Here is a 26,729-nt window from a genome sequence, read left to right on the forward strand (position 1 = left end):
TTCATATAACAACTTCCCTTTTAAAAAAAATTATTTATTATTATTAAAAATCATGTCTTTTTTAATTAAATAAATCCAAAGTTTCCAAATATATTGGGTTATCCATAATTAACAATTTTTTTTTTTATATATATAAAAAAAAATATTCCAAAAATAAAAAATTATGTGATGAAATTAAATTGTGGATTTAATTGTCATTGTCACCATCAAATATTTTATAGACAAATAAAGCCCTTTTGAGTTTAGATTTTATTTTTCTGACAGTTGGCCACTGATTTTGACTTTTACCAACTTTTATGACCGTTTTGCCCTTCTGGCGGCTAATACCCAAAATTGCCATTTGCTTTCCTACAACTTTTTTTGTAATATCCACTTTTAATAGGGTCAATTTCGGAATTTAAGTGTAGCAATTATGTTTTGAGATCAAAGAGATGGCAAAACTCCATTTTCAAAAGCCTTTTTCGGGCACGATCAAGACAACGATGAGATTCTCTCTGCCCCTACGTAATGCGATGAGCCGTTTTTGCTACTATAATAGCAAAAAACGAGAAAAAAAATAGTTGATATTTTGTCGTTCTCGTAACTGTTCAATTCCAGATTATAATATTGAGGATTTTCAGAGTCTCGAGAAAAAAAAAACTGAACTTATACTCAAAATAGACAATATCATATCATTCCCAAAGTTACGTTATTCCATCGTAGGTAACAAATCTATATGCTCCAAAGAAGGGGAGACTCAACGGTATACTTTGTTCGAGAACCGAGCCTATAACTAAAAGGAGAATACGTTGTAATGGTTGACCATGTCTCTTTAGGGTATGAAAATCATGATGGTTGACCATGTCGTCATTTTGGACCGAAGCAAAAAAGATATCACATTTCCATACAATAATGTATGCATATAATATTATATTGTTATCGACTTCATATGAATATATTTTTTTTTGGTCGGAGCTCTAAAAATTCGTTCGAATTAGTAACTTCCTATCTATTTATTTTTTTCTATTATGAATTCTTAGATAACTACAAACTTCATTATTTTATAGCTTTTTAAATTATAAAAATTATTTAATTATCGAAATCACTTTTATCTATATTATAACATAATTATTAATTAGGTTATGGGATTTTCAATAATTTATGAATATATCCAATCACATCCTTGGATCAAGATTGAATCTATGTTTCACGAGTAATTCAATTCCGTGATCTCACATTGGTTGAAGAGGAGAATGAAACATTTTTTATAAGAGCGTGAAAATCTCTCCCTAGCAAACACGTTTTAAAATTGTGAGATTGACAGCGATACGTAACGGGCTAAAATGGATAATATCTACTAGCGGTGGGTTTTGACTATTCCAAATGGTATCAGAGCCAAACACTAGACGATGTGCCAGTGAAGACATTGGCCTCCAAAGGGAGTTGATTTATACGTTTTAAAACCGTGAGATTGACGATGATAAGTAACAGACCAAAGCGAACAATATCTGCTAATGGTGGACTTGGACTATTATATCATCTGTCTCGAACGTATGTAAATTTTAATATATGTAATGTCCCATTCCAACGTCACTAAAAAAAAAGTATTCTAATTTTACAAAAGGGTCTAAAATGAAATGAAATAATATTCTCGACTTTTAAATAATAGTTTTTAATAGACCTTTTAATTTTAAAAAGTATTGTATGAGTTTTTAAAAATTTAAATCTAAATTAAATTCAAATTTTATATTTAATAAGTTTTCAAAATTTTAAAAGTCTCATTTTTTTTAATTTATGATAAGTAAAAAACTATATTATTATAAAATTCATGAAATTGTTAGAAACTATGGTCAAGAGATTAAATTTAAAACTAACAAATATTAAAAAAAAAAACGTGAATAATTTCAATATCGTGTGTTTTAAAATAATTGTCGGTATTTGTAGTTTGAGAAAATTGATAGGAAGCAAATTAATGTTCGGTAAATTATAATTTTAACTTGAAAGAATTGGTTATAATAGTCGGTAATAAATACTAAATTGTCGTAATTTAGATATAGTGATTAACATAGACATAATATCAAAACGATGTGTCAAATTAATTTATAAATGAATCGAGATCACATATGCACCAAAGTAATCTCAGGATATGAAATTACGGTTAAGAAAAACTTAAAAATAATTGAGAGTTATTGGTTTGAAGCATTTAGTGTCGGGTGAACTCCCGAAATTTTTTCTAGGAAGCATTGAGTAAGAACAAAACTTCGTAACAGCCCAAACTCACCGCTAGCATATATTATCAGCTTTAGCTTGTTACGTATCGCCGTTAGTCTCACGATTTTTAAAACGCATATACTAAGGAGAAGTTTCCACATTTTTATAAGAAATGTTTTGTTTCTCTCTCTAACCGAGGTGTGATCTCATAACCTACCGCCTTTGGGGGCCCAATGTCTTTGCTGCACACTGCCTGGTGTCTGACTCTATACCATTTGTAACAGCTCAAGCCCACCAAAATTGTCCGCTTTGACCCGTTACGTATTGTCGACAAAATTCATGAAATTTTTTATAGGAAGCACGAAGTAAAAACAAAACATGCTACAAGGACCGGGGATCCGAACTCCAAAATCAAATGTGTTTGACTTTGACTTTGAACAACCTATTCAATGGCAAATGAGTAAATAGAGGGCGGACTAAAGGGCAATACAAGAAAGAAAAAGAAGAGTTTCAGAAAAAAAGTTCTCTTCCGCAAGTATAAAAAAGGCGCCGGTGCGGCGGCTTTCTTCCACCTACTGTATCTCTCCATTTTTTTTCTTGCTTCGATTTTTCCCTCTTTTTGCGCTCTCCTTATTCGATCTTCTCTGTGATTTACTTCGTTTGGAGTGAGGGTGGTCAATAATCATGGCTTTTCAGAAGATCAAGGTCGCCAACCCCATCGTTGAGATGGACGGTGAGACCACTATGTCCCGATTTCAAGCTCATTTGAATGAAATATGTTCATGTTTAATCGTGTTTTCGTTATTCATACTGTTGGATTGCTTTTGTAATTGCTAAATATCATCGGGAATGGGGATTTTTTTCTTCCATATGTTATGAGGGAGTTCGTGTTTGGTTTTTTGGCTGTTAGATCTGTGAAGGACGGTGTGTGATTTGTTAGATCATGGTGTTTTTTTGGTTTTGGTGTTTGAGTAGTGATTCTTGCATCTTGAGTTGATTTGTTGTGTTGTGCTCTGGCGGAAGTCAGTCAAGTGATTATGTTGTGGTTACACTTCTCTGATCTGAGACCAAAGCCTTAGCATTCACTTGTTACTGTTGATGTTTAAGTTTTTAGAAATGAGTATTTCTGTTTTCTTTTCTTTGTTGGTGGTCAGCTACCTCTGTTTTGAGGGAAGTTGTGGAATTTTGCCCCTCTGTTTTGCCAGTCAGATGGGGGTTGTTGTAAGCTGGAAACAAATCCAGTGGAATTAACGTCTGGATCTTTGTCGCCTTAAATAAATTTGTTGCACGATGCACTTGGTCCACATAGTTCCATAGATTTACATTTTCAAGTGAAAAGTCTACTATTTTACTTATATTCTTGAAATATGCAGTCACATTTTAGTGAATAATTTAACGATTAGAATCAATGAAGTTCTGCCCATGATAGTTATTTTTATCTTTATTTTACTTTATGTAATGCATGATTGGTGCAATACTTGTTTAGATGTGGAATAGTTAAGAGTATTTCCTTGAGTTTTCTTTAGATTTTCCTCTGTTCTGCATTGTTTCTTTTATTTTATTTTTTCTTTATTCATAATGTTACTCTTGGAATCCTTTGTACAGGTGATGAAATGACTCGAGTTATTTGGGAATCAATTAAGAATAAGGTATTGCTCTCTCTTAATGTGTATGTGCATTTTAATTGTTAGTAATCTTGTTTAACTTTTAGCTGTCTTGTTTGTAGCTTATTTTCCCCTTCTTGGAATTGGACATCAAGTATTTTGACCTTGGCCTTCCACACCGTGATGCCACCGATGATAAAGTTACAATTGAAAGTGCAGAAGCTACTTTAAAGTATGTATTCCCAATGTGTATTTCGTGTTACTAGCGAGAATTATTTGAGTTATTTTGGTTGAATTATCTGATGAATCTAATTAGACTTTATAATATGATGAGAAATTATAGTGGATTCTTATTTTTTAAGTTCCTTATTCATTTTGGAATTCTGACTTTTCTAATCATGACCTCATTTTATTTGGCTATATTCGTTTGTTCTAGGTACAATGTAGCAATCAAATGTGCAACAATTACTCCTGGTATAAATTGATTTACTTAATTGGAAGATCGTCCAATTTAAGAGCTTATCTTGGGCTTTTGTTGATTTTTACATTATTTTAAAGAGAACCTGGAGTCCTGATGTTGTAACAATGATGATTGACAGATGAAGCACGTGTTACGGAATTTGGCTTGAAGCAGATGTGGAAAAGTCCAAATGGGACGATCAGGAATATTCTGAATGGTCAGATCCCCCCACCATATGTAATTTATACTCTAGTTTGTATAAGTTTTTGAAAAAGCTTCCAAGGCTAATTACAAGTTCTAGAATATTTTGTTTTTCTAAAATCAAAGAAGATTTTGAAATATGTTATTGGTGTTTCTTTCGCACTCCACTGTTTTTTCTCCATATTTTGAAATGGTTTGTGATTATTTGTTTGTGAAGTGAGAATTTTGTCTCAGAATAGGTTTCCTTAGGGTCAACCTATTGCTGTAGTTACTTATTTTTATTTCAGGCTCACCTGTTGGCATCTTCTGCAGGCACTGTCTTCAGAGAGCCAATTCTTTGCAAAAATGTTCCTCGTCTTGTACCAGGTAATTGCTGTCCATATTGAATTCATACTTAGGTTAGAAAATTGTTCTGATGGTTGTTGTTTTCAGGTTGGACGAAGCCAATCTGTATTGGCAGACATGCTTTTGGTGATCAATACAAAGCTACTGATACAGTTATCAAAGGACCTGGAAAATTGAAATTGGTTTTTGGTATTTGAGATTCCCAAATCATCTCTCTAATGAATCTTAAATTTATTTTCTTTGGAAGTTTCCTAACATGCTTACCCTTCCAGAGGGGCAAGAGACGCAAGAGATAGAGGTTTTCAACTTTACTGGTGCTGGAGGAGTAGCGTTGTCCATGTATAACACTGATGAGGTTTGTTATGATATCCTCATGGTTTAGTTAGGAACTTTAGAAAATATTCTTGACCCATTTCAAGTTTCAACAAGTCTCTCAAATTAACCCTTCAATGTAATGCTGGCTTGTAGTCAATCCGCTCCTTCGCTGAGGCATCAATGAACACTGCTTATGAGAAGAAATGGCCTCTTTACCTTAGCACAAAAAATACTATTCTAAAGAAATATGATGGAAGGTATACACTTTGATTTCCTATTTTGTCCATGGACAATATGTAATTTCTACAGTAACATTTTCTTTGCGTTTTCTGCATCAATAATTTCTTTCATTATGTTCATGTGTTGAATGAAGATTCAAGGATATATTCCAAGAAGTATACGAATCCCAGTGGAAATCCAAGTTCGAGGCTGCTGGCATATGGTGAATAGCTTTTAATGTTGCCTGGATAAATGTTTATTAAGCTATTCCAAGTTTGAACTGTTTAACTAATTATTCTGATTCTAAAAGGTATGAACACCGTCTCATTGATGATATGGTGGCTTATGCACTTAAGAGTGATGGAGGATATGTCTGGGCATGCAAGAACTATGATGGAGATGTCCAGAGTGATTTCTTAGCTCAAGGTGTGTTATAATTTGAGCACTTGCCTTCATCTCCTTGCTTTTGTTTTTATTTTTATTTTTTCATGTGATTGGTTTCTTGGTTTAGGGAAATTACTGAAAAATTCCTACTTTGTCTGCCTTTTCTCTATTTAATTTCTAACTTTATGTGTTTGGTTTTAGGATTTGGATCTCTTGGGTTGATGACTTCTGTATTGGTATGTTCCATTCTAGTCTTCAATACATCATGACTAAGACTAAGATTTACAATCTGCATGTCCTTCAATTCGCAGATTGAGTTTGATTTCTTAATTTTGTTTAATCTCTATGAAATTCATTTATATCTAAAAAATAAACATAAAAATAAAAAACGTATGATTAATTTGTTTGTTTTACTTACCATCATGAAAATGTAATCTTTAGTATCATTATAGGCCTTTAGTTCTTACTTTACTTTCATTGGAATCCCTTTCTACAGTTAGGCTCCCTTTTTTGTGGACCTAGTTTTATATATATATATATTTTTTTTTGTATACCCTTGTACTTTTTATTCAGTTATCCATGAAAAAATAATGTATCATTTAATGTGCTCCAACTTGTTAGGTGGATATGCATTTTTACCATTGAAATTCATTTAGCCATTAAATTACCCAATTTTGTCAGTATTGAAGTGTATAAAGATTACTGTATCAAACAAGACTTCAATATTAATGTGTATCCTTGTTGAAATTTGACGTATGTCTGCATTTTGAATTCAGGTTTGCCCTGATGGAAAGACAATTGAAGCTGAAGCAGCTCATGGTACTGTTACACGACACTATAGGGTTCATCAAAAAGGAGGTGAAACAAGCACAAACAGTATAGCTTCCATCTTTGCTTGGTCTCGTGGCCTTGCTCACAGGTAGATATCATTTGGTTACTATCTCTTTGATCTCTCAAACATTTTTAGGTCAAGGGAAATTTTAAACGTTAATTGTTTATCACTGTTTTAAAGGGCACGACTAGATGACAACGCTAGTCTCTTAGAGTTCACCGAGAAACTAGAATCGGCTTGTGTCGATACTGTGGAATCTGGGAAGATGACCAAGGATCTTGCTCTTATCATTCATGGATCCAAGTAAGTTCCATATCATTCGTAGTCATGAATGGCCTTTTTCCACTCAGCCGTTAAGATTGAAAATTTTATCTTTTTAACATTATACCCATGTTTGGTGCAGGCTTTCTCGAAACCATTATCTGAATACTGAAGAATTCATTGATGCTGTGGCGGAGGAACTAAAATCCAGACTTCTCAAGGCATAGTGGTATTTTAAATGTTCAATGGTCCATCATTGTTAAAGATTTCAAGAATTTGCCCATTTGCTCTTCTTTCCTTAATAATCGGTCTAGTAGGAGGATTGTTATTCATGCATTTAGCTGTTTGCTATTATTACCATCTTTTCTCGTATGGCACCTCCCTGTCTTTTTCATCTCTCTATGTAATTGTACTACCGTTTTATTTTTTCGACAAAATAAGTTTGTAAAGACAATTTACCTTGAGAGTTTATCCTGCTTATGGAAAATGCCAATGAGTTTTCTTGGTTCTTCAGTTCTTAATGCTTCATTTTTGGTTTATATTAAAACTGTCGTGTTTTTATTACAAGAGAATGGACCATTTCTTCCAAGGATAAATTTGGTAATGAAGAACGGTTGTGGAATCTGTTGAAAAGATGGCGACATGCCTCATAATTCTAATTGAACTTGGGTTGTCCACTCCATCCCAATTTTAGATCTTACTCTCTAATTGAACTTGAGATGTTCACCCCATCCTGATTTAAGATCCTACTCCATTTTTTCTGGAAGAGAACCTGTTGTAGTAGAGTGTGCCCTCTTTTCTTGCAAAATTGTGCTTGTAAAATAGAATGTTTCGGTTCAAGCAAAGACCATTTCTAAAATGTTTTTAGTTTAGGCTATGAGTTCCAAAGTTCCTCTACCATACTGTGTGTTTGAATCTATTCTGATCTAGATCTTTAGTCTATTATAAAATCAGGGGTACAATCCAAATCAAAGATTGGTAAACCAAATATGCAGAAATATCTCAAGTTATATATAGCTATTTTGCCCTGTCCATCTTTAGTGGATGCTGATAGATTCAATCGACAATTATTAAGGATTCATTGGCTTTTCTCGGGCCATTGTGAAGCCACATGGCCCTTTTTGTTTGTGTACAAAGAAACTATTGTTTCATTGCCTTCTGATTTCCCGTCAACGAGTGCAGGCCTCTTTTGGTACTGTTTTCCAAGTTGGAAAGTGATAAAAGTAAGGATTCTGGTTAGATCATTGGTTCAACCAGGGTACTTTTATTTGTGCTGGGCTTCTCTATGTGGCACTTATAGCTTTAAAGAAGTTAGAGATTTTTTTCTGGACAGGTTTAGTAGGTGGAGAAATGTTAATTTCTTTTGGTCTATTGTCTAGAAGCCTCTCTTGTTACGAACTTCTTTACTATTAGATTTGAATTGGCAAGTTGTTCCCATTTCCATATCAGGTAGGCGATCTTATCACACTGTCCTCCTTTTGTCTTGTTCCTTTTCCCTTTAGCCAAGGTTTCTGTTTCCCATTGGAAAGGAGTATGCCAGAGGAGAGTTTATTTATTGTGCATGATCAGCTAGTCCGAACTGAACTACTCTGAGCGATTTGTTTTTTGTGCCAGGGGATTCTAAGTTACCAAGTGGCAAGTTTTTGGTTTACAAATGATTCGGTATAATATGAATGGGTCGTAAACAAGCGTAAGATAGATCTACGAGACCTGGTTACTGGAATTTTCTTTGTTTATGAAAAGTTAATGTTCCATCACCACCTTGGTAGTTTCTCTTTTAGAAACTCGCGGGGACTGTATAGTGGGCACCTAAGATTTTCGGATATTCGGTTACTTCTTGGGAGTTCTTTCATGGGATTTTTTAGCCATTCCACAATGTTGTGTCAAAGAAAGTTACAAAATTAAATACCTTTTCATTTCATTCACCTGTGTTATTTTTGTTTTGGGGCGATCTTGACTCATTAGAACTTTGTCCTTGCAGGCTAGAATGTGAAGACTGCGTGCTGAAATACCGTGAAGACTGCGTCGAGGTTACGATTGTGTTCTGTTTTTTAGAAATATTTTAACGTCTATATCATTCAAATGATGTCAGCCTAAGCTTCAGTTGTTATATTCTATTTTTGCACTTTGCCGGAAAATGGAATATGTACTTTTTTTTTTCTTTCAGTTTCATGAGCTGGAATTATTAATCATCGTGGTTTTCTAGGTTTCACCTTACTGGAAGATGAAACTTAATGTGTTCATCAACTGTCTTATTCTCATAGAGTTACTTTTTATTTATATACTGTCATTGAAGGTTGAAGGGTTTTATTAGTTACTGGAAAACGTGTTCTAGGTCCTTTCTAATCTTCCTATATGAGGTTCTCATTCAGCTCGAAATCAGCCTTCTCGAGTGTTTGCCAATGGGAAGTATTTGATTTCGAGGCGTTACAAGAGTGAGCTTGAGTGATGGTTCAGTTAGGAAGAGTAGGGGGAAAGGTTGGAGCTCAAGTAATCTCCCACACTACTGATTTGCTGTAGTATGTAGGCACTGTTAGAGGGGCAATGTTTTGCCTGTGTTGAGCCTGTTACTGAAGTAAGGTGTAGAGTAAAAGGCATTAGTGTTGAGCCTGTTCTTTAAGCAATCTAGGATGTTGCTTGGCGTGTTGGCCTTCGAGGGACAAATCTTGTCGTTCGTATATCTAAGTTCGCCCAACTCCATTTGGTGAAGCCATGGGACATTATTTTAGTCGTTGATGAAGAATTTTAGTAGAGCGGCCTTGTTGAGATCCGATTCGAACTTCCCAAGTCTAACATTGATAAGAATGTTGTACCATTCATTCTCTAATGCTTAATTTCAGCACAAGAACGAATTTGTCATATATGTTATGAGAATGTTATGTAAGAAATATTTTTTATGTTGCAGCCCGTGTTAATGAACCAATATTTCCTATAAGTGAAGTATGTTCAAGGGTTCTGTGTGTGAAAGTGATAATGTAATGTCAGTTGTATGAACGCGGTACACACTTATGCATGAAAGTCGTGCATACGCAATGAGGCCTATGGAATATGAAAGTGATATTTGTCTAATAGTGGTATCGTGTACATGAAAGGGAAAGAAGTGGAATCCAAGATTAGATTTTAAGTCTGATTGTAGTCGTGTTCATCTCAGTCATGATTAACGGTTGATATATATTTTCTTTTAAGAAACTAAAATACGGTTTAAAGTAAGTTTAGCTTGATGTATATTTAGATTAGAGTTGTTAAACGTATCTAAATATGTTAATAAAATAATAATTTAATGATACATCAAATTTTATAATGTGTTAATATGAACGTTTATAATTTAACTGACATAAAATAAAATTCATCTTACATATTCGACTAAAAAAACATCAAATGTAACCTAATAAAATTAAGAGTTTTTAATAGATTAGGTCAAAATGAAATTTTCGAAAATGGAAGGACCTAAGTACAAAGTTACCCGCTTTCAGAAAAATATTAGTTATTATATATAGTCTACGTTGGCCTATTTAATAGATAATCAATGCTTTTATAAATGTAATCTAATTAAAATATGAAAAAAAATAGATAGAAATAAAATTACAAATTATAATAATTTAGTCCATTTTAACTGTAACAATTAATTATTGAGATAATATAGATTAATAAACTAATTAAAAATCCCATAAGCTATTAAGCTTTAAGTTATTAAATAATAAAAAATGGATATTTAATTTTAATATAATTTTTTACAATAAAAATTAAATTGCGACACAAGTATTACATACTAAAATAAAAAAAAATTAAATTATTATAAATTAAATAGTTGAATTGTTGACATAGAAATTTATGTTATAAAGTTTTGTAATTAATTAATAAAAAATTTGAAAATATTTAATGTGTTAAAATAAAACATTCCAAAACAGATCTGACAAACCAAATATCTAATTTTTGTTATTTAAAAAAATAAAAAATCATTTCTAAAATATTAGTTTTTTTAATATTTGTATTCTTTTCAAAAAAATGTTGCTTTTTAAAAATATTAAAGGCCTAAATACTTTTTTTTTTATAAAAAAAAAAAAAAAAAAAACCACATTCAGAAAAATCATTTTATAATGTATAAGCTAATTATTTAATTTTGAAAAGTATTTAACATTATTGATGCTTTAATTAATTAAATGACATTTCTCCACAAGTATAATAGTGGTGTACATGTGTTACTAGGAATTATATGACAACTTTTTAAAATTTTGTACGTTTTCTCTACGAATTAGGTCAAGAGTGAACCAATTTGAACTAAACGTTGATATCACGAGTCGGGATCATGCATGACATATGCCCCCTTTAGAGGGTTAAGCATGACCTCGATCTCGATATATATATATATATATACAAGACAAATACGTTATCGAGTTAGATAGTCATTTATATTGAATTTATCATAATTTTGGAGTGTTCGTGAGAATCCTTAATTTAGAATAAATCAATATAAATTTGAAATATTTTCCTATTTTTGTGTCGATTTTATCTTAAAAAAAGGAGAATTAAATTGTATGAAGACTCATTCAATAGTTGTAAGAATATAAAAAATGATTAATGCGAAAATATATATATATTAACCTATTTTTGTTAAATGATTTTAATTATTTAAAAAAAGAAAAAGGGACGCAAAGACAAGGCTGACCGAAAGCGAGTGTAATTAGTATTTAAGCCCCCTACTTCTTCATCCACCTCCATTGATCTTCTCATTCTTCTCTCTGCAAATTTCTTCTTCTTCTTCTGCTTCTTCTGCTTCCTCCCCATCCTGATCCACCATGGTTCTTTCCAAGACTGCTTCTCAGTCGGATGTCTCCGTCCATTCCACGTTCGCTTCGCGATATGTGCGAACCTCTCTCCCGAGGTAATTGATTTCCTCGATTGCGGATCAGATTTATTTTTTCCGTTGATTCATTCACCGTTGTTGTTGTTGTTTTTTGTTTCTCTCTTTTGATTAGATCTCGATATTGATTAGTGTTATCGCAATGCTATCTGTTATTTGTGATTTGGTGATTCTGTTTTTCTCGATTTTGCTCTGGATCGATTTCAATAATGTCCCGTTTGGTCCAGATTCAAAATGTCGGAAAATTCAATCCCTAAGGAAGCTGCGTTCCAGATCATCAATGATGAACTCATGCTCGATGGAAACCCTAGGCTGAATCTGGCCTCCTTCGTTACCACTTGGATGGAGCCTGAGTGCGATAAACTCATCATGGCCGCCATTAACAAGAATTACGTCGATATGGATGAATATCCTGTCACTACAGAGCTCCAGGTACCTTTTTCTCTCTCGATCTTTATTAGCCTTAATTGAAAGATTAGATCGATTCGTTCGATTCGTTCTATCATTTCTCTCCATCAACGGATTTCCCCTGGAAATTCTCCTGAAATTCGAATCGAAGCGTTCGGTCATGGCCGAGTTCGATTATGGAATTGAATAATAATTATAGTTGAATTTTTCAAAATGACATGGTTTTATTAATCAATAATTCTAATATAATTTTGAGAGTTGAATGTGTTTTCATTTGATTTTATTATAATTTGACTTGTGACATTTATATTTATAGATTCATATATGATATTTTTATTCAGATTATTATAATTTGACTTAGGACAACATTTATATTGGAGGGAATACAAAGTTATATATATATATATATAGTTAAAATAATCATTTTATTTAGATCATAATTCACTGGAAAATTTTAAACATGTATTAATTTTTTAAATTTTAAAAATAATTAAAAAATCGAAAAAATTAAAAATTAAAAATTAAGATTTTAAATTAATATAGTAGTTGAAATAAAGGAAGAAGGCGGCAACTGTCTTTTTTTATTTATTTATTTATTTATTTAAATAATAATAATAATAAATAACTGAGAATCTGTATAACCCCAAAGTCAATTTCCTAGAATCCATAAATAAATCGGATCGAGTGTAAAATAGTTTATTTAATTAAATGAATAAAAAAAAAAAGGTTGTGTTCATACTTTTAAATGGCCTGTGAATTAATAAGTGAATAAAGCATAAGAATTTACTACCATTGGAAATACAAAATTTAAGAGTTTTTTAATTAATTTAGGCCTAAATTATATTATAAAAAGTAGGATTAGAAAGAAAAAATCTAAATTTGAAGGGGAAATGGGCCCAAGAAATTAGAATCCTTAGGTAATGGTGGGTCCATAGCATGTGAATCCTTCGGTCTTGGTCTTGCAATTTACCTTTTTTCTCAATGGACTTTGGCACTTCGTTTTATCAAAAACATAGATTAAAATTAAAATTTGCTACCCAAGTCTTTTCAAAAGTTCTTTTATTTTATTCCTTTGTTGGTTTTTTTTTAAATAATAATTTTGACTTTTGGTTCTAAGGTAATAAATTTTAAAGATCTTTTTTAATAATATTACTTGAAATCTCTTAGAATTTTGACCAAGGCACTAGAATAGGTGCAACTTTAACCAAACTTAATGCATAAATAAATATCTTAGACTTTGACTTTCAAGGCCATCTAGATTTGAATGAATTTGGCCCTAATTATTGCCATGATTTAAGAGTTTATAGTATTAGTTTGATTTCTTTTCATCTTTCACTCTCTGTTTACTTTTTAACTGTAGTATGAGGAATAAATTAATGTTAAAATTGATGCATATGTTATTAGTATGTATATAATACACATGTGGAGATAATATTTTAATTTTCTATATTTGAAAGTCATAATATTATTGAAAATTTCACTCTAGAATGTTATGATTTGCTAGCTCTTGTGTGGAAGAAATGAGGTAATAAGTGGTTGTTGTGAATGGTGATGCAGAATCGATGTGTGAACATGATAGCTCACTTGTTCAATGCCCCATTGGGGGAGAATGAGACGGCGGTGGGAGTTGGAACAGTGGGATCGTCGGAGGCCATAATGTTGGCTGGCTTGGCTTTCAAGAGAAAGTGGCAAAACAGAAGGAAGGCTGAAGGCAAGCCCTATGACAACCCCAACATTGTCACCGGAGCTAATGTCCAGGTATAGTTACGAATTAGTAATCTTTTTTAGAAATCGGGTCTTATACATATGCGAGGAAGGTAATAAAAAAAAGGAAAGAAGATGAGTTCTTCTTTCTCTTATCACTTAGCTTAGGAGCCGGTTTTGAGTGAGAGAGGAATCCTCGTTTTAACACTCTCCTACTCCAGTTGTTTCTTTTCTTTCTATTACTTCGAAAGTAGCTGCTTCAGCTTCAGCCACTTATCGGGAGGATATTTCCAACATCTAATTTGATAACATTGTTGTTCATAACAAAAAATACAAAGGTATGCTGGGAGAAATTCGCAAGGTACTTCGAGGTAGAACTGAAGGAGGTGAAATTGAGGGAAGGTTACTACGTGATGGATCCAGAGAAAGCTGTGGATTTGGTTGATGAGAACACCATCTGTGTAGCAGCCATCTTGGGCTCCACTCTCAATGGAGAATTCGAAGATGTGAAGGTCTTAAACGATCTCTTAATCGAGAAGAACAAGGAAACCGGGTACAATTTCTTCCTCCCTCTATCTATTTAGTTTGGAAGGTATCAAAATAAATATTTGAAAGCCTTTAACAGATGGGAGACTCCTATTCATGTTGATGCTGCGAGTGGAGGGTTCATTGCCCCATTCATATACCCTGATCTAGAATGGGACTTTAGGCTGCCCCTTGTAAAGAGTATTAATGTGAGTGGCCATAAGTATGGGCTTGTTTATGCTGGAATTGGTTGGGTTATCTGGAGGAACAAGGAAGACTTGCCTGAAGAACTCATCTTCCATATCAACTATCTTGGCGCCGACCAACCCACTTTCACTCTCAATTTCTCCAAAGGTGCATACCATTTAGTTCTAATCTCTGTTCTTCAATATGGCCCTTTTCTTTTTAAAGCTTACCTTTTATTGTTTTCTGTAGGTTCTAGCCAAGTCATTGCTCAGTATTACCAATTGATCCGCTTGGGTTATGAGGTAATATTCCTGACCTTTTATCAGAAGAACAAAATTAGGCCTCATTTAGTACCATTTTTGTAACGGCCCAAGCCCACCGCTAGCCGATGTTGTCCTCCTGACCCAACTGACTGACGTGGGAACTTGTAATTTGTATTGACAGGGATACCAAAACGTGATGGAGAACTGCAAAGAAAACATGATTGTTCTCAAGGAAGGACTGGAAAAAACAGGGCGGTTCAACATTGTGTCTAAGGACGAAGGAGTTCCACTAGTGGCATTCTCCTTGAAAGACAGCAGTCGTCACACAGAGTTTGAAGTCTCAGAAATGCTTAGGAGGTTCGGGTGGATCGTGCCAGCTTACACGATGCCTCCGGACGCGCAACACATTACAGTTCTAAGAGTGGTGATCCGAGAAGATTTCTCACGCACACTTGCTGAGCGTCTAGTGAAAGACATTGAAAAGGTGATGCACGAGCTGGACATCCTCCCGTCAAGGGCTGATATCAGAGAAGAGACAAACCACGTCGTGGTGGCGAAGAAGAGTGCACTGGAGACACAGAGGGAGATCACCACTGCTTGGAGGAAGTTTGTGATGGATAAGAAGAAGACTAATGGAGTCTGTTAGAGTTGGAAGGCGAAGGGTATGCGTTAATTGAGAGCAACAGATGAGGTTGAAGCTTTTGTTGATTCTATTCAGCATAGCTCCTGTTTTCTATTTTAAGGACAAACTTGTCGTTCTTTGTTTTGAGGTTAATTTTTATGATGAGAAATGAACTATACCTATACCTGCCTATAATGGATCAGGTATGTGGGTCTTTTTGTTTTAATATTTGTTTTGATTTTCCTGTGTTACCCTTAAAAACTTTTAAAATAATTAAAATTTTATTTTTTATCCCTAAATTTTAAACATATGTTCTTACTCTTCAAAGGTCATCACATTTTTGTGGGAATAATTTTGCCCAAAGGTCATCAAATTTTATCCAAATTTGACATTAAATTTGTAATTTGCCCAACTTAAAAAATGTAAATGTGTTGGATGATGAAAGTCTCGCATCTGCTGATTTAGGGAATGATCATGGGTTTATAAACAAATAATACTCTCTCCATTGATACGAGGCATTTTGGGAAAGTCCAAAGCAAAGTCTTTGGGAAAGTCCAAAGCAAAGTCTTTGGGAAAGCCCAAAGCAAAGTCTTTGGGAAAGCCCAAAGCAAAGTCTTTGGGAAAGCCCAAAGCAAAGTCGGCTGATTTAGGGAATGATCATGGGCCTTTTGGAAAAACCCAAAGCAAAGTCATGAGAGCTTATGCTCAAAGTAGACAATGTCATACCATTGTGGAGAGTTGTGTTTGTCTATAATTAGACAATGTCATACCATTGTGGAGAGTCGCAAGTAGCTTATAACAACCCAAGCTCACCATGACTAGAAATTGTCCAACAACCTAAGCTTACCATGAGTAGATATTGTCCGTTTTGGCCCATTACGTATCCCTTTCAGCCCCTACTCTGACCAATGCTTCGCACCATACAATAATTTGATTTTGATGCAATTTGTAACCGTCTACCACTAGTAGATATTATTCGTTTTGGCTAATTATGTAATAGCGAGAAATTTTCACACCTTCAAAGAATGTTTCGTGAAAGAATGTTTCGTGAAAGATCTTATACACAACCACCACATGGTTGTATTACATTTAGCCCAAGTCCGGGCATTCAACTGATGAAATAGATTGATTTGGGAGAGATGAATACTAAAAACTCAAGTGACAAGATTGAACAGAGTAGTGGACTTGTTGTATTAGAGCATATCATCACTCACCATTTCCAGGAACCTCCCAATCTAATCACCTCTTCACCACTGCTATCCCTTCTATTATTAAACCTTTCTTTGCTCAAATCCCCCTTCTCCTCCCTCACATCGCCATAAATATCTTTGAGTTTTGCCAGGTTAATAGACGTCTTCTCTGTAGTCCCACCTCTTACAGGACTTGCCTCTCGCTTGTGGTAGCCATCATTCCCTGTTTGTAGTAAACTTTGACTTCTGCTCCTGCTCCTACTTCGGCTCCGACTCCTTCGGTAATGCCGGGTGACACTATCACGACTACTCCTTTTGTAGTCCCTTCTACTATCAGCATAATGAGTCCTCCGATCATAATCATAACTTCGTTCTCTGTCTCGCTCCCTCTCCCTATCTCTACCCCTACCTTTCTCTCTTTCTCTATCTCTATCTCGATCCCTCTCCCGATTTCTATACCTCTCTCTGTCTCGATCACGATCTCTGTCCCTATCCTTTCCCCTACTATCCCTGTTGTGATCTCTATCCCTGCTCCTCTTCCTACCGTGATCTCTATCCGAGCTCCTCTCCCTGTCATGATCTCTATCCCTGCTCCTCTCCCTGTTATCAGGATGACGACTGCTTGGAGATCTTTGTAGATCATCCTTGTTATCTCTGTCACTAACTGATGGTGGTAGTGTACAACGAACTGGGGATGAGTCCCTAGTTGAGGCACGATGTGGGGCTCGTTGTCCAAAGGAAACTGAAAGCGACGCTTTTACAGAAGGTGGCCGCCGTGCGGTATCTTCAGACCCTATTCGATGGGTTTCCCCTGTCACACCAGAATGTTTGCTGGGAAGCTTCAACTTTTCAAGATTAGCTGCAACTTGCCGCAAGACAGAAACTGGAATACGAGGGAAAAGGGTATCGAAGTAATACTGCAATGGGAAAACAAAATGAGAGTATTTTCAAACTACAAATACAAGGATTCAATGGCTAACACAATACAATCACTTAATACCAATATAAAACATTTGGAACACAAAGACTGCCAACCAAAAGTGAAATCCTCTCTAGCCAAATGCAAACCTATATATAGATATGATATCGGGATTTAATCAGCTTTGTACTGATAAAGCATTAATACACAAACCACTTTAGTTTGTTCCTTCTAGTCTCCATTCGTTGTGAACAGAGAGTGTGTTCTTCATATGATTTAAATCACTTCCACCTCCAAATTTAGTCTCCATTCCTCTCCTCAATCATCAAATTTAGTGAAGTCACTAATTACACGCATTCTATCCATCTTATACACTTGATTCATCTCTTTTCACCACTATAACAGAAACAATTAAATCCAAACAACGAATTTATTCAATTATTTCAAGAACATTCCTTGAAATAATGTGACAAGAATGAATAGTTAAGAAAGTTCATGAAGGGGCAGCTCTAATAGGTATATCTTTTGACAGGTAAAAGGTAACACAACCGATACTTTAGGTCAAAGGTCCCCTCCAATCTACCTAAAAGAAAAGTCCAGAATGAATCAGAAAAAACAAACAAAAAAATGGACAATACTACTAACTGAACAAGACACCAAAGGCACATTGTAAAGTCAACTTCACTTTGCACGTGCATGCCTTCAAAGCTAAGAAGTACCTTCTAAAAACAGAGAACATGGCATTGAGTCACCATGATAAATCGACAATATACGAGATGTTTTAATGGACAGAGAATTTCCTAATAAGTTGAAAGGGGGAGGGAGGAGGTTACGTTATCCGGTAGTTCTTCTTTTCCTGATCTTTTTTGCACCTCCTCATCTCTTAGTGAGAGTCTTCGACTCTATTATACTGTGTATATATATATATTTAATTCTTAATCTTCGAACCCGACAGAGTAACATCCGGGATCTGCAATGTGCACAGAGCTTATACAGGATATCAGTTCCCAGAAACAACAAAAAAAGCTCTAACAATGAAGCATTTTCATTCCATGGTTAGATCATAGAGCAATGTCAACAGCAGGTTGTCACAAGATTCACAAACCAACTGTACATATACACACAATTTATCAAGTTTTTGAGGCAAAGACGTTAAAAAGAAACAAGAAAAATATAACCCAACAACATGATATTTGAAGGGAAATGTTGGTGTATAACCTGACCTGTCCAAGGAGCAAATCACGCACATAAACACCCATTGTAGTCATTCGTCCATGGGATTCTGGTGAAAATTCCTGAAACACAGTCTGTTAGTTCCTTTTAAATTATTGGATGTACATAATATATATATGTATATAAGACACGTAAAATAGTATGTCGACATGTGTTTTGAGTGTGTCCAGACGTATCTATGTCTGACAGAGACACTTGGCATAAAATGAAATGTATGTGCATGACAGGTAGTCGATATGTAAGTACTTCTAATTCCTACTTAACCCACACCATCCCTATCCTTAAAATCCATCTACATCTCTCTTTCTGTATCTTCAAAAAAAAGTGCCTAAGATACAATTGGCATAGGTAAGCACTAATTTTATACAGAGGGTCCGAAGACTTGGAACTTAAATAAAATCTCCCGTTGACTTGGGAGGAAATAGAAGGAATCCAAGAGCTGAAACACAAATATGCCACAACTTCCAAGTAAATCAACACAAAAGAACATGAAGCTCTTCTATAAAGTTAAGATAGAAGTACACACATAAATGGATAAAAAGCGAAGGTACACGAGTCTCTGCAATATTGGCATCGGAACTAAAATGCAAATGAAGTCAAGATAACCTTTTTTAAAATGGGGAACCAAAAGCAAAGAAATTAGAACATAAAGTAGACAACATCATACTATTGTGAAGATCCGTTGTCCCTAACTGTTGGTATCATAGCTTAGTTTTTAGACTTTGTGACTACATACAAGCTCTAGAGAGTTGCCCATGACCAAGCTATAAACCTAGCTGTAGGTCGTATGATGATTCACTGTTAGAATTATTTTGATTGATTATTGTTGCAAGTCTAAATTAGATGGTTGTCAGAATTATATGTCCCTTTTATAAAGGAGAAAGATTAACTAAATCTAAATCAAGGGACAGATTAACTAAATCTAAATCTTTAGATAATCTGAATACCCTAAATACTAGGTAACAGTGAATCTAAATAATAATAATAGTCCCTAGATACTAGTTAACTAAATCTAAATAATAATCACAAGATATTACGTAACTAAATCTAAATAAATCCAACCAGATACATTAAGCAGGCCAACTAATCACACAAATATCCTTCTACACTCTCCTCCAAGTTGACTAATAGATATCATTCATTGTCACTCCCCCTTAAGTTGAGAAAAATAAATCTATTACTCAAACTCAAGGGGAGTGTCGAAGGATATTTGTGTAATCTCGAAGTGGTTGACCTCCCCAATTTATCTTGGATTTATTTAAATTTAGTTACCTGATATCTAGGTATTATTATTTAGATTTAGCTACCTAGTATCAATATCTAGAGATTTAATTTAGATTTAGTTACCTTTTCTATAATTCTCTAAAAATTAATAAGAAAGACGGCAGTTTAGACAACCATTATAATAAGTGAAGTGATATGCATTTGTAATTTAAAATAAAATAGAGAATAAAGCATGTTTGTTAAACCCACTTGTGAATTTATATGGCAAATTGCAGACTAAGAATCAAAATGATCTTCCGGCTGAAAGGAGGACAAAGAATGACAGGTAGTCGAAGAAGGCCTACGAGGTAACAAAAGGACCCCATTTTGGAAGCCCCACCGAGACAACAAGGTGCAAACCCAAAACGCTCCAGGAATGTCAAACATTGCTACAATGATGGGAGTGATGCAATCCTCACAAACGACCCCAAATTTAGTGCAAAATGCTAGGCAAGTGGCCTAGCCCAACCAGGGCAATGTCAACACGACATTAGAGAGCAAGTACTTCAAATGATGAGATCCTCAAGTGTCTCCTTTCTCATACTCATCTACTTGCTCTATACTAAAAAATTCTCCTTGCCCAGCCCAACCAAGACACACTCATACTCATCTATCGACCTGTCTCCTTCCTCTATACTAAAAAATTCTCATTGTTTCTTGTATCACACCACCAAATTTGAAGTATTTCCAAAGGAATGCCTCTTTAAACTAAATTGACGTGATTTGGTCTTCGCCCGCAACAATCACTGTGGAGGCTAATTGCCATCATAGTTAAGCATCACTACACAACATGAAAGGCACAACTCGACCTGTCCTTTCGAACACTTCATGCACCTAAAAATCTCGTCAATAAAGACATCCACAGTTCGGCTACCACTTCGAACACTTCAAGATCCCATCATTTTGAAGTCCCTGAAGTGTCCTTGCTTTCCTGTATCGTGTCGACATTGTCATTGTTGGGTTGGGATACCTACCCAACATTTTGCACAAGATTTAGGTTCAGGAACCATTAGCCCAACCCAACATTTTGCACAAGATTTAGGTTCAGGAACCATTTGTCCAGTCATTTGTGTTAGGGGTTGCATCACTCCCATCATTACAGCAATGTCTGGCATTCTTGGAGCATTTGGGTTTGCACCCTATTGTCCACCCCTATCGCTGAATTCATAGTTGCATTTACTAACTGCACCAGGGGTGGGGCTTCTAAAGCTAGGTCTTTTTATGCCCTTGTAGGCCACTTCGACTGCCTCCTTCCCCATCCTCTTCCCAGTTAGGACATCATTTTTCCTTTCAGTTCCTACAATTTACTATATTGTAAATTCCTAATCCAGCCTGTATTATTCTCTATTTTAAATTACAAATGCATAGTTCACATATTATAATAAATCAAATCAATAACAGTGAATCATCATATGATCTACAGCTAATACCAGGAAGTGACGAGGGTTTACAGCTCCATCATGGGCAACTCTTTACAGATCACGATGTAAGTAATCAACAGAATTCCAAAATTGGGCTTTGATACCAATGGTTGGGAACAACGAACTTCCACAATGATATGATATTGTCCACTTTGAACATAAGCTCTCACCTTTGAGATAGTAACAACTAGACCAAAAAAAATTTCATATGGAAGGATGGGACTTCAATCTCATGGTCGCCCCCCATACTTTGCAACCGGTAAGCGAATCACTTCTCCCTTGGAGACGCTTTTGTTAGTAATAGTGAAAAAAACATAGCCAGATCAAAAAATGGGATCTCAAACCTCTCTAACATGCAACATATGTTCCAACAAAGTATTAAATCTCTAAATCATCTTTGGTATATAAGATTTAGGAGTTGGCTGAACAAGGGAGGTAACCAGATGGCAAGTGGCCATATCTTCTTGAACTTCATGAATTCCGTAGAGATTTTGGTCCAAGAAATAAATTCAAAGGGAGGGTGGAAGTTTAACCCTCTCATTTATTTACTTGCAATTGGAGCTGTGCAAAACTTGTATCGTCCTTACTAAATAATTCACTAGTCTTCGTTCAAAATCAAAAGCACCCAAGAAGATATCGAATATTTATTTTGTCTCAGTCTTATAAGAACCAACACCAATACAAGATCAATAAAACTCATCTTGGTAATTTCCTAAAACAACAAATGTGTTTGTGAGAGGACATTAACCATGTTTCAATCAGGGGAAAGCTTTTGTGAGATCCCACATTGGTTGGACAGGGGAATAGAGCACTCCCTATAAGGGTGTGGAAAACTCTCCCTAGTGGATGCGTTTTAAAACCTTGAGGGAAGCCCAAAAAGGGAAACCTAAAAAGGACAATATCTGCTAGCAGTGGGCTTGGGCTGTTACAAATGGTATTCGAACCAGACACCGATCAGTGTGCCAGTAAGGACGTTGGGCCCCTCGAGGGGGGTGGATTGATCCCACACCAGTTGGAGAGGGGAACAAAACATCCCTTATAAGGGTGTGAAACTTCTCCCTAGTGGATGAACCTTGAAGGGAAGCTTGGAAAGGAAAGTCCAAAGAGAACAATATCTGCGAGCGGTGAGCTTGGGCTTGGGTTGTTATAGCTTTAATCACCCTAGTGGATGAACCTTGAAGGGAAGCTTGGAAAGGAAAGCCCAAAGAGAACAATATCTGCTAGCGGTGAGCTTGGGCTTGGGTTGTTACAGCTTTAATCCTAGTTTTGAATTTTTTTAGATCATAACTCGTGGGGAGTCATTTGGTAGAAGTTGTTTGCAGACTCCTCAAAGGAACTTTGCAATCTCATCCATTCCAGCTTCGAAAAATAGTATTCTTTTACTTCTACATGTTAGAGTGATCTCAAACTTAACGAAAAACATACAAAAATCAGGTCCTGTGTCTGCCCACACCTTCTCTTTACTTTTTCTTACGAAGTGATCCACTTGTATAACTAATAAAGTGTAAGAGAAAGGAGCCTCAGTATTCATCTTCACTTCCACTCGCAAAAGAACAAAATCAGAATTCAACTAGGGTGGGTGTTGGTACCAACCAAGCCAAAATTCGTCTTCACTTGATAAGAAACAGTTGAAACTTCATTCAAAACTCACCAACCAAGCCAAAATGGCCTCACATACAAAGGGGCAAGGCATCCGTTGTAGTACAAAAGGAGAGGTTACAAATGCATTCTCCAAAGGGAGGGGTTGCAGTAGAAAGTCAATTAAAAGAACAGAGTAATAACTGGATTAGTAAGTATCAACAGCCGTAATTTTAAATTTGAATGTCTACCATACTTCACAAGCATATATGACCTCTCTATAATATTGAAAATAGGTCTGTGCTTAATCAATTATCAATACAATTACATTGAAGGCAGCAGAAAACAATGATACAAACGACAAAAAACAACTTACAGTCACATTAAGGAAAATTCTAAGCCAAACACATGCATGCTAACTGTTATCTTTAGCACCAGTTCTCATAATAATAAAAACAAAAAACAAGCACCCATATGTATCATATACCTCTTCATCTTTAACATAAGGTTCAAACCAATTCCACAGAGTTTTCGTATCTGCAACATATCTCAAGTAGAGGAATCCAATCTGGAAAAATTAATTAAAGAAATAACGTCAAATGGTAGCAGAACCGAATCATACAGCTACACCCAAAATTTCTTAAATATCGGACAACTAAGGGCATCATAATAATAAGGTAAGAAAGCAAATTATGGAGAAAGAATGTTCATAATTAAATCAAAATACAACATGCAGCTTTATGTTATTTTTAATTATTTATTTATTTATTTAATTATCCCGAACCAATACTGTTCTGGCAGAACAGAATTGAGATGGAATGAAGGTAGAACTTAGAAAGGAGCAGCCTAACGCATAAATATACCAAGAGCTAATCTCCAATCTATTTTGAAGAAGCATACTAGTTTAGATTAGTAGTCTATTCTAGGTGACAATAACAAAATTCAAACAAAAATACGATGCTTCTTCAACATCCCACAGTTGAGGGAGGACTAAATATCTAGAAGCACATATATACAACTACCAATCAGAAAAGAAAAGCAACAGAAAGTTATTTTTTAAAAAATATAACATAACAAAAGCAGAAACATATAGCAATGCAGATTCTTCAAAGATCTATGGATCACTACATACTAACAAACAGAGATATAGCTGAAATGCTTTGTAACGTAAATACGATGAAAAGAAAGAATTAATTATTCCTAAAATGCCCACAAGAAAATTTCATGCTATAGAAACAGAAACCTTCAAGAATACACTAACAAATCTACGTCCAGTTAAGTTAACTATATTATCATAGTAATCCATTTACAACAGCAATATTTGACCCAAGTTCTACACTATTAATCAAAGTTCCAATAAAGATTGTAAAAGTACATGCAACATGAAGAATATTAATTTTTAAAAATATGCACACTGCAAGCTTTCAGTCTTAATGTCCATAATATATTTACAAAAGAAAATGAATAAATAATATGGAATTCACAAAAGGAGTAAAAACAAAAGTTCAAGAATATAACATGTCAATTCATTATTATTTAATAATAATTAAGGGTCAAAGGGATTCTACCTACCGCTCTGATGTAAGGAGAATCCTCGTGCTTTAATAGCCCATGCATTTGCTTCACTGTAAGTTTCATGGTGAAAAACTTGTACAGAAGGCAGAATGCTGTTGAAGGACCACGGCAGTTCCCAGTCATCCATGGCTCCACATGATCAACTTGGTTATAAATTTCATCAACCACTTCATGGAATGTCTTCAAACGATAAAGCTCCTTAAAGTAATCAGAAGAAAGAATGTTCATACATAAAACCTTCTCCAGCAAAGAATCAATTGCCTTGCCACAAGTCTTAATCTCCATTATAAATCAACTAGACATCTACCTGCAGGGACAAGAATATACTACATTTAAATTCAGTAATTAAAAAATAATATGAAAAGAAAATTTGATACTTTTAACAGGAAGCCTGAAGATATAGTCTGGAGAAGACAAACACAAATTAAGTCACCCTAATCTGATAGCATATGAGAAACATACATGGTCTGCATACAAAAAGAAAGGAACCAACAACGAAAGACACCTACAAAAGAACATTTTTCTTTTTTCCACAAGTGACATTGAACTGATGTGTAAAAATATTTCAAGTGGTGCAAGCTAGCAAAAAAAAAGTTAGACATCCTCCCCAAGTCAGCAGCCAGGAAAGGCTGCCTTCATTCGCTTCTTGTTTTCAACTATTATTAGCTATCAAAATCTTAAAGCAGAAAAAGCCTTCAACCTTCACTACAATATTTCGATGTCCAATTTCATCAACTTATGTTGTTCAGAATTTTCCTCCACAGATTACATTCATTTACAACTCTTATGACTATTTCAATCATGCATAAAAATAACCCGACCCAATCCTTAGAACTTGGGTTGGGTTGTTCGGCGGGTTACTAGAACATCCCTACTTGAAGCCTACATCCAAAAGTTGCAAAAATGTGTGCTATGCTTAAAAAAACCCTTACCAAACTTGTACAGGTTACTTGATAATGGACCAGTCAATAAATCACTAATTGCAGAAAAATCCATTCAGCAAATATTTCTAATTATTCGATGATTAGATGATAATGGTAATATTACTTCTATTGATAATAATCTCAATACCCGAGGACGCTTCAAATAATCTGAGGGGGTGAAAAAGACTCCTCTTTGATAGAACAAAACAACCCATGCCATCATCAAGTTGGAGGTCCTTAAGTACACCTTGTTTCTTACCTTCAACTGACATTCTACTCAATACAACCTTCCTAGTTTATTCATTTAGATGCTTAACATTTACTACATCTAGAACTTCCAATAACAATTGAAGTTTGAAAAACCCAAACAATTAGGATCCAGGAACTCCATTTTCACACAAAATCTTTCATACACAGGATTAAATTTAAGAAACCCAAATGGTAATACGCCTTCTCAAACCCTATAATTGAATCCAAAAAATTGATAATTGACTACATAAATTCAGTAACCTTAGTATTCCACTACAAAATGAACAGAACAAATCGATAAAAAAAAAAAAAAACAAACAATTCAAAACCACGTCTAACTTAATCACAGATAAACCCAATCAAACCCAATAAGAAGGGGTTTTAGCAAATTGATAACAAAAAAAATCCTCAAACTACTAAATAAGAAGTCAAGACAACAACACCAAACCTAGTTAATTACCACAGGAAAAAGGTAGAAAAAAGGAAAGATCTTAAAACTAGAAATCCCCATCACCACCATCACATTATACAACATTGGAAGAACCATCCTTAAGAAAACTGGAACTAAAAGAACTAAACTCCTAAACATCCTCCAATTCAATCGATCAAGCTACTCAACCGCACATATAAGACACGCTTCGAAGTACCCGGATTCAAAATTTGCTTAAACCATCTAAAAAACAATAAACCTAAGAGATTCAGAAACAATCTCAACAAACACATACCGTTGGGAAACGAAATGAAGTAGCAAAATTGTCGAGCGGAAAAGGGTAAGACGGCAAAGAGAGGAAATCTCGCCGTACGAAGGAAAGGACTCTGCAAACGCGCTCGTTCGGGGTTTTATAATGCTGGTTCCAGCCGGGAACGGTCAGCTAATTGCGGGACGGTCAGCCGGGGACGAATCTTTGGCGAATATTCGGATTATTGGGCTTTTATTCCATTTATCTTGGACCTAAACGAAATTTGTAGATTGGGCCTTTCTAATAAACAGCCCGGCC

The 26,729-nt window shown here is 34.9% G+C and overlaps 3 protein-coding genes across 4 annotated transcripts; 2 read left to right on the forward strand and 1 right to left on the reverse strand.

The window, feature by feature from the left end:
- Positions 1-2,747: 2,747 nt before the first annotated feature.
- Positions 2,748-9,054, forward strand: LOC111803379 (cytosolic isocitrate dehydrogenase [NADP]-like). The gene is made up of 16 exons (XM_087126846.1): positions 2,748-2,923; positions 3,796-3,839; positions 3,917-4,026; positions 4,231-4,268; positions 4,394-4,471; positions 4,768-4,821; positions 4,888-4,989; positions 5,073-5,155; positions 5,269-5,372; positions 5,489-5,557; positions 5,645-5,760; positions 5,920-5,954; positions 6,495-6,637; positions 6,731-6,853; positions 6,954-7,040; positions 8,793-9,054. The coding sequence occupies exons 1-15, from the start codon at positions 2,875-2,877 to the stop codon at positions 7,036-7,038; spliced, it is 1,233 nt and encodes a 410-aa protein (XP_086982972.1). The 5' UTR covers positions 2,748-2,874; the 3' UTR covers positions 7,039-7,040; positions 8,793-9,054.
- A 2,480-nt stretch (positions 9,055-11,534) lies between these two features.
- LOC111790843 (glutamate decarboxylase 1) lies at positions 11,535-15,679 on the forward strand. 2 transcript variants are annotated; one of them, XM_087117171.1, is made up of 8 exons: positions 11,535-11,693; positions 11,900-12,104; positions 13,638-13,838; positions 14,123-14,337; positions 14,410-14,663; positions 14,745-14,797; positions 14,940-15,399; positions 15,450-15,679. In XM_087117171.1, the coding sequence occupies exons 1-8, from the start codon at positions 11,608-11,610 to the stop codon at positions 15,452-15,454; spliced, it is 1,479 nt and encodes a 492-aa protein (XP_086973297.1). In that variant the 5' UTR covers positions 11,535-11,607; the 3' UTR covers positions 15,455-15,679. The 2 variants fall into 2 exon arrangements, with proteins under 2 accessions (XP_086973297.1, XP_023527708.1); XM_023671940.2 differs by having other exon boundaries at positions 14,940-15,679.
- Positions 15,680-16,421: 742 nt separating this feature from the next.
- Positions 16,422-26,568, reverse strand: LOC111807167 (pre-mRNA splicing factor SR-like 1). The gene is made up of 5 exons (XM_023692761.2): positions 26,457-26,568; positions 24,557-24,866; positions 23,472-23,552; positions 18,713-18,784; positions 16,422-17,487 (listed from the first exon to the last, which is right to left on the reverse strand). The coding sequence occupies exons 2-5, from the start codon at positions 24,842-24,844 to the stop codon at positions 16,591-16,593; spliced, it is 1,338 nt and encodes a 445-aa protein (XP_023548529.2). The 5' UTR covers positions 24,845-24,866; positions 26,457-26,568; the 3' UTR covers positions 16,422-16,590.
- Between the last annotated feature and the right edge of the window lie 161 nt (positions 26,569-26,729).

This window comes from Cucurbita pepo, chromosome 1 (genome assembly GCF_057944985.1).
Source record: "Cucurbita pepo subsp. pepo isolate OVF chromosome 1, ASM5794498v1, whole genome shotgun sequence".
NCBI lineage: Eukaryota > Viridiplantae > Streptophyta > Magnoliopsida > Cucurbitales > Cucurbitaceae > Cucurbita > Cucurbita pepo.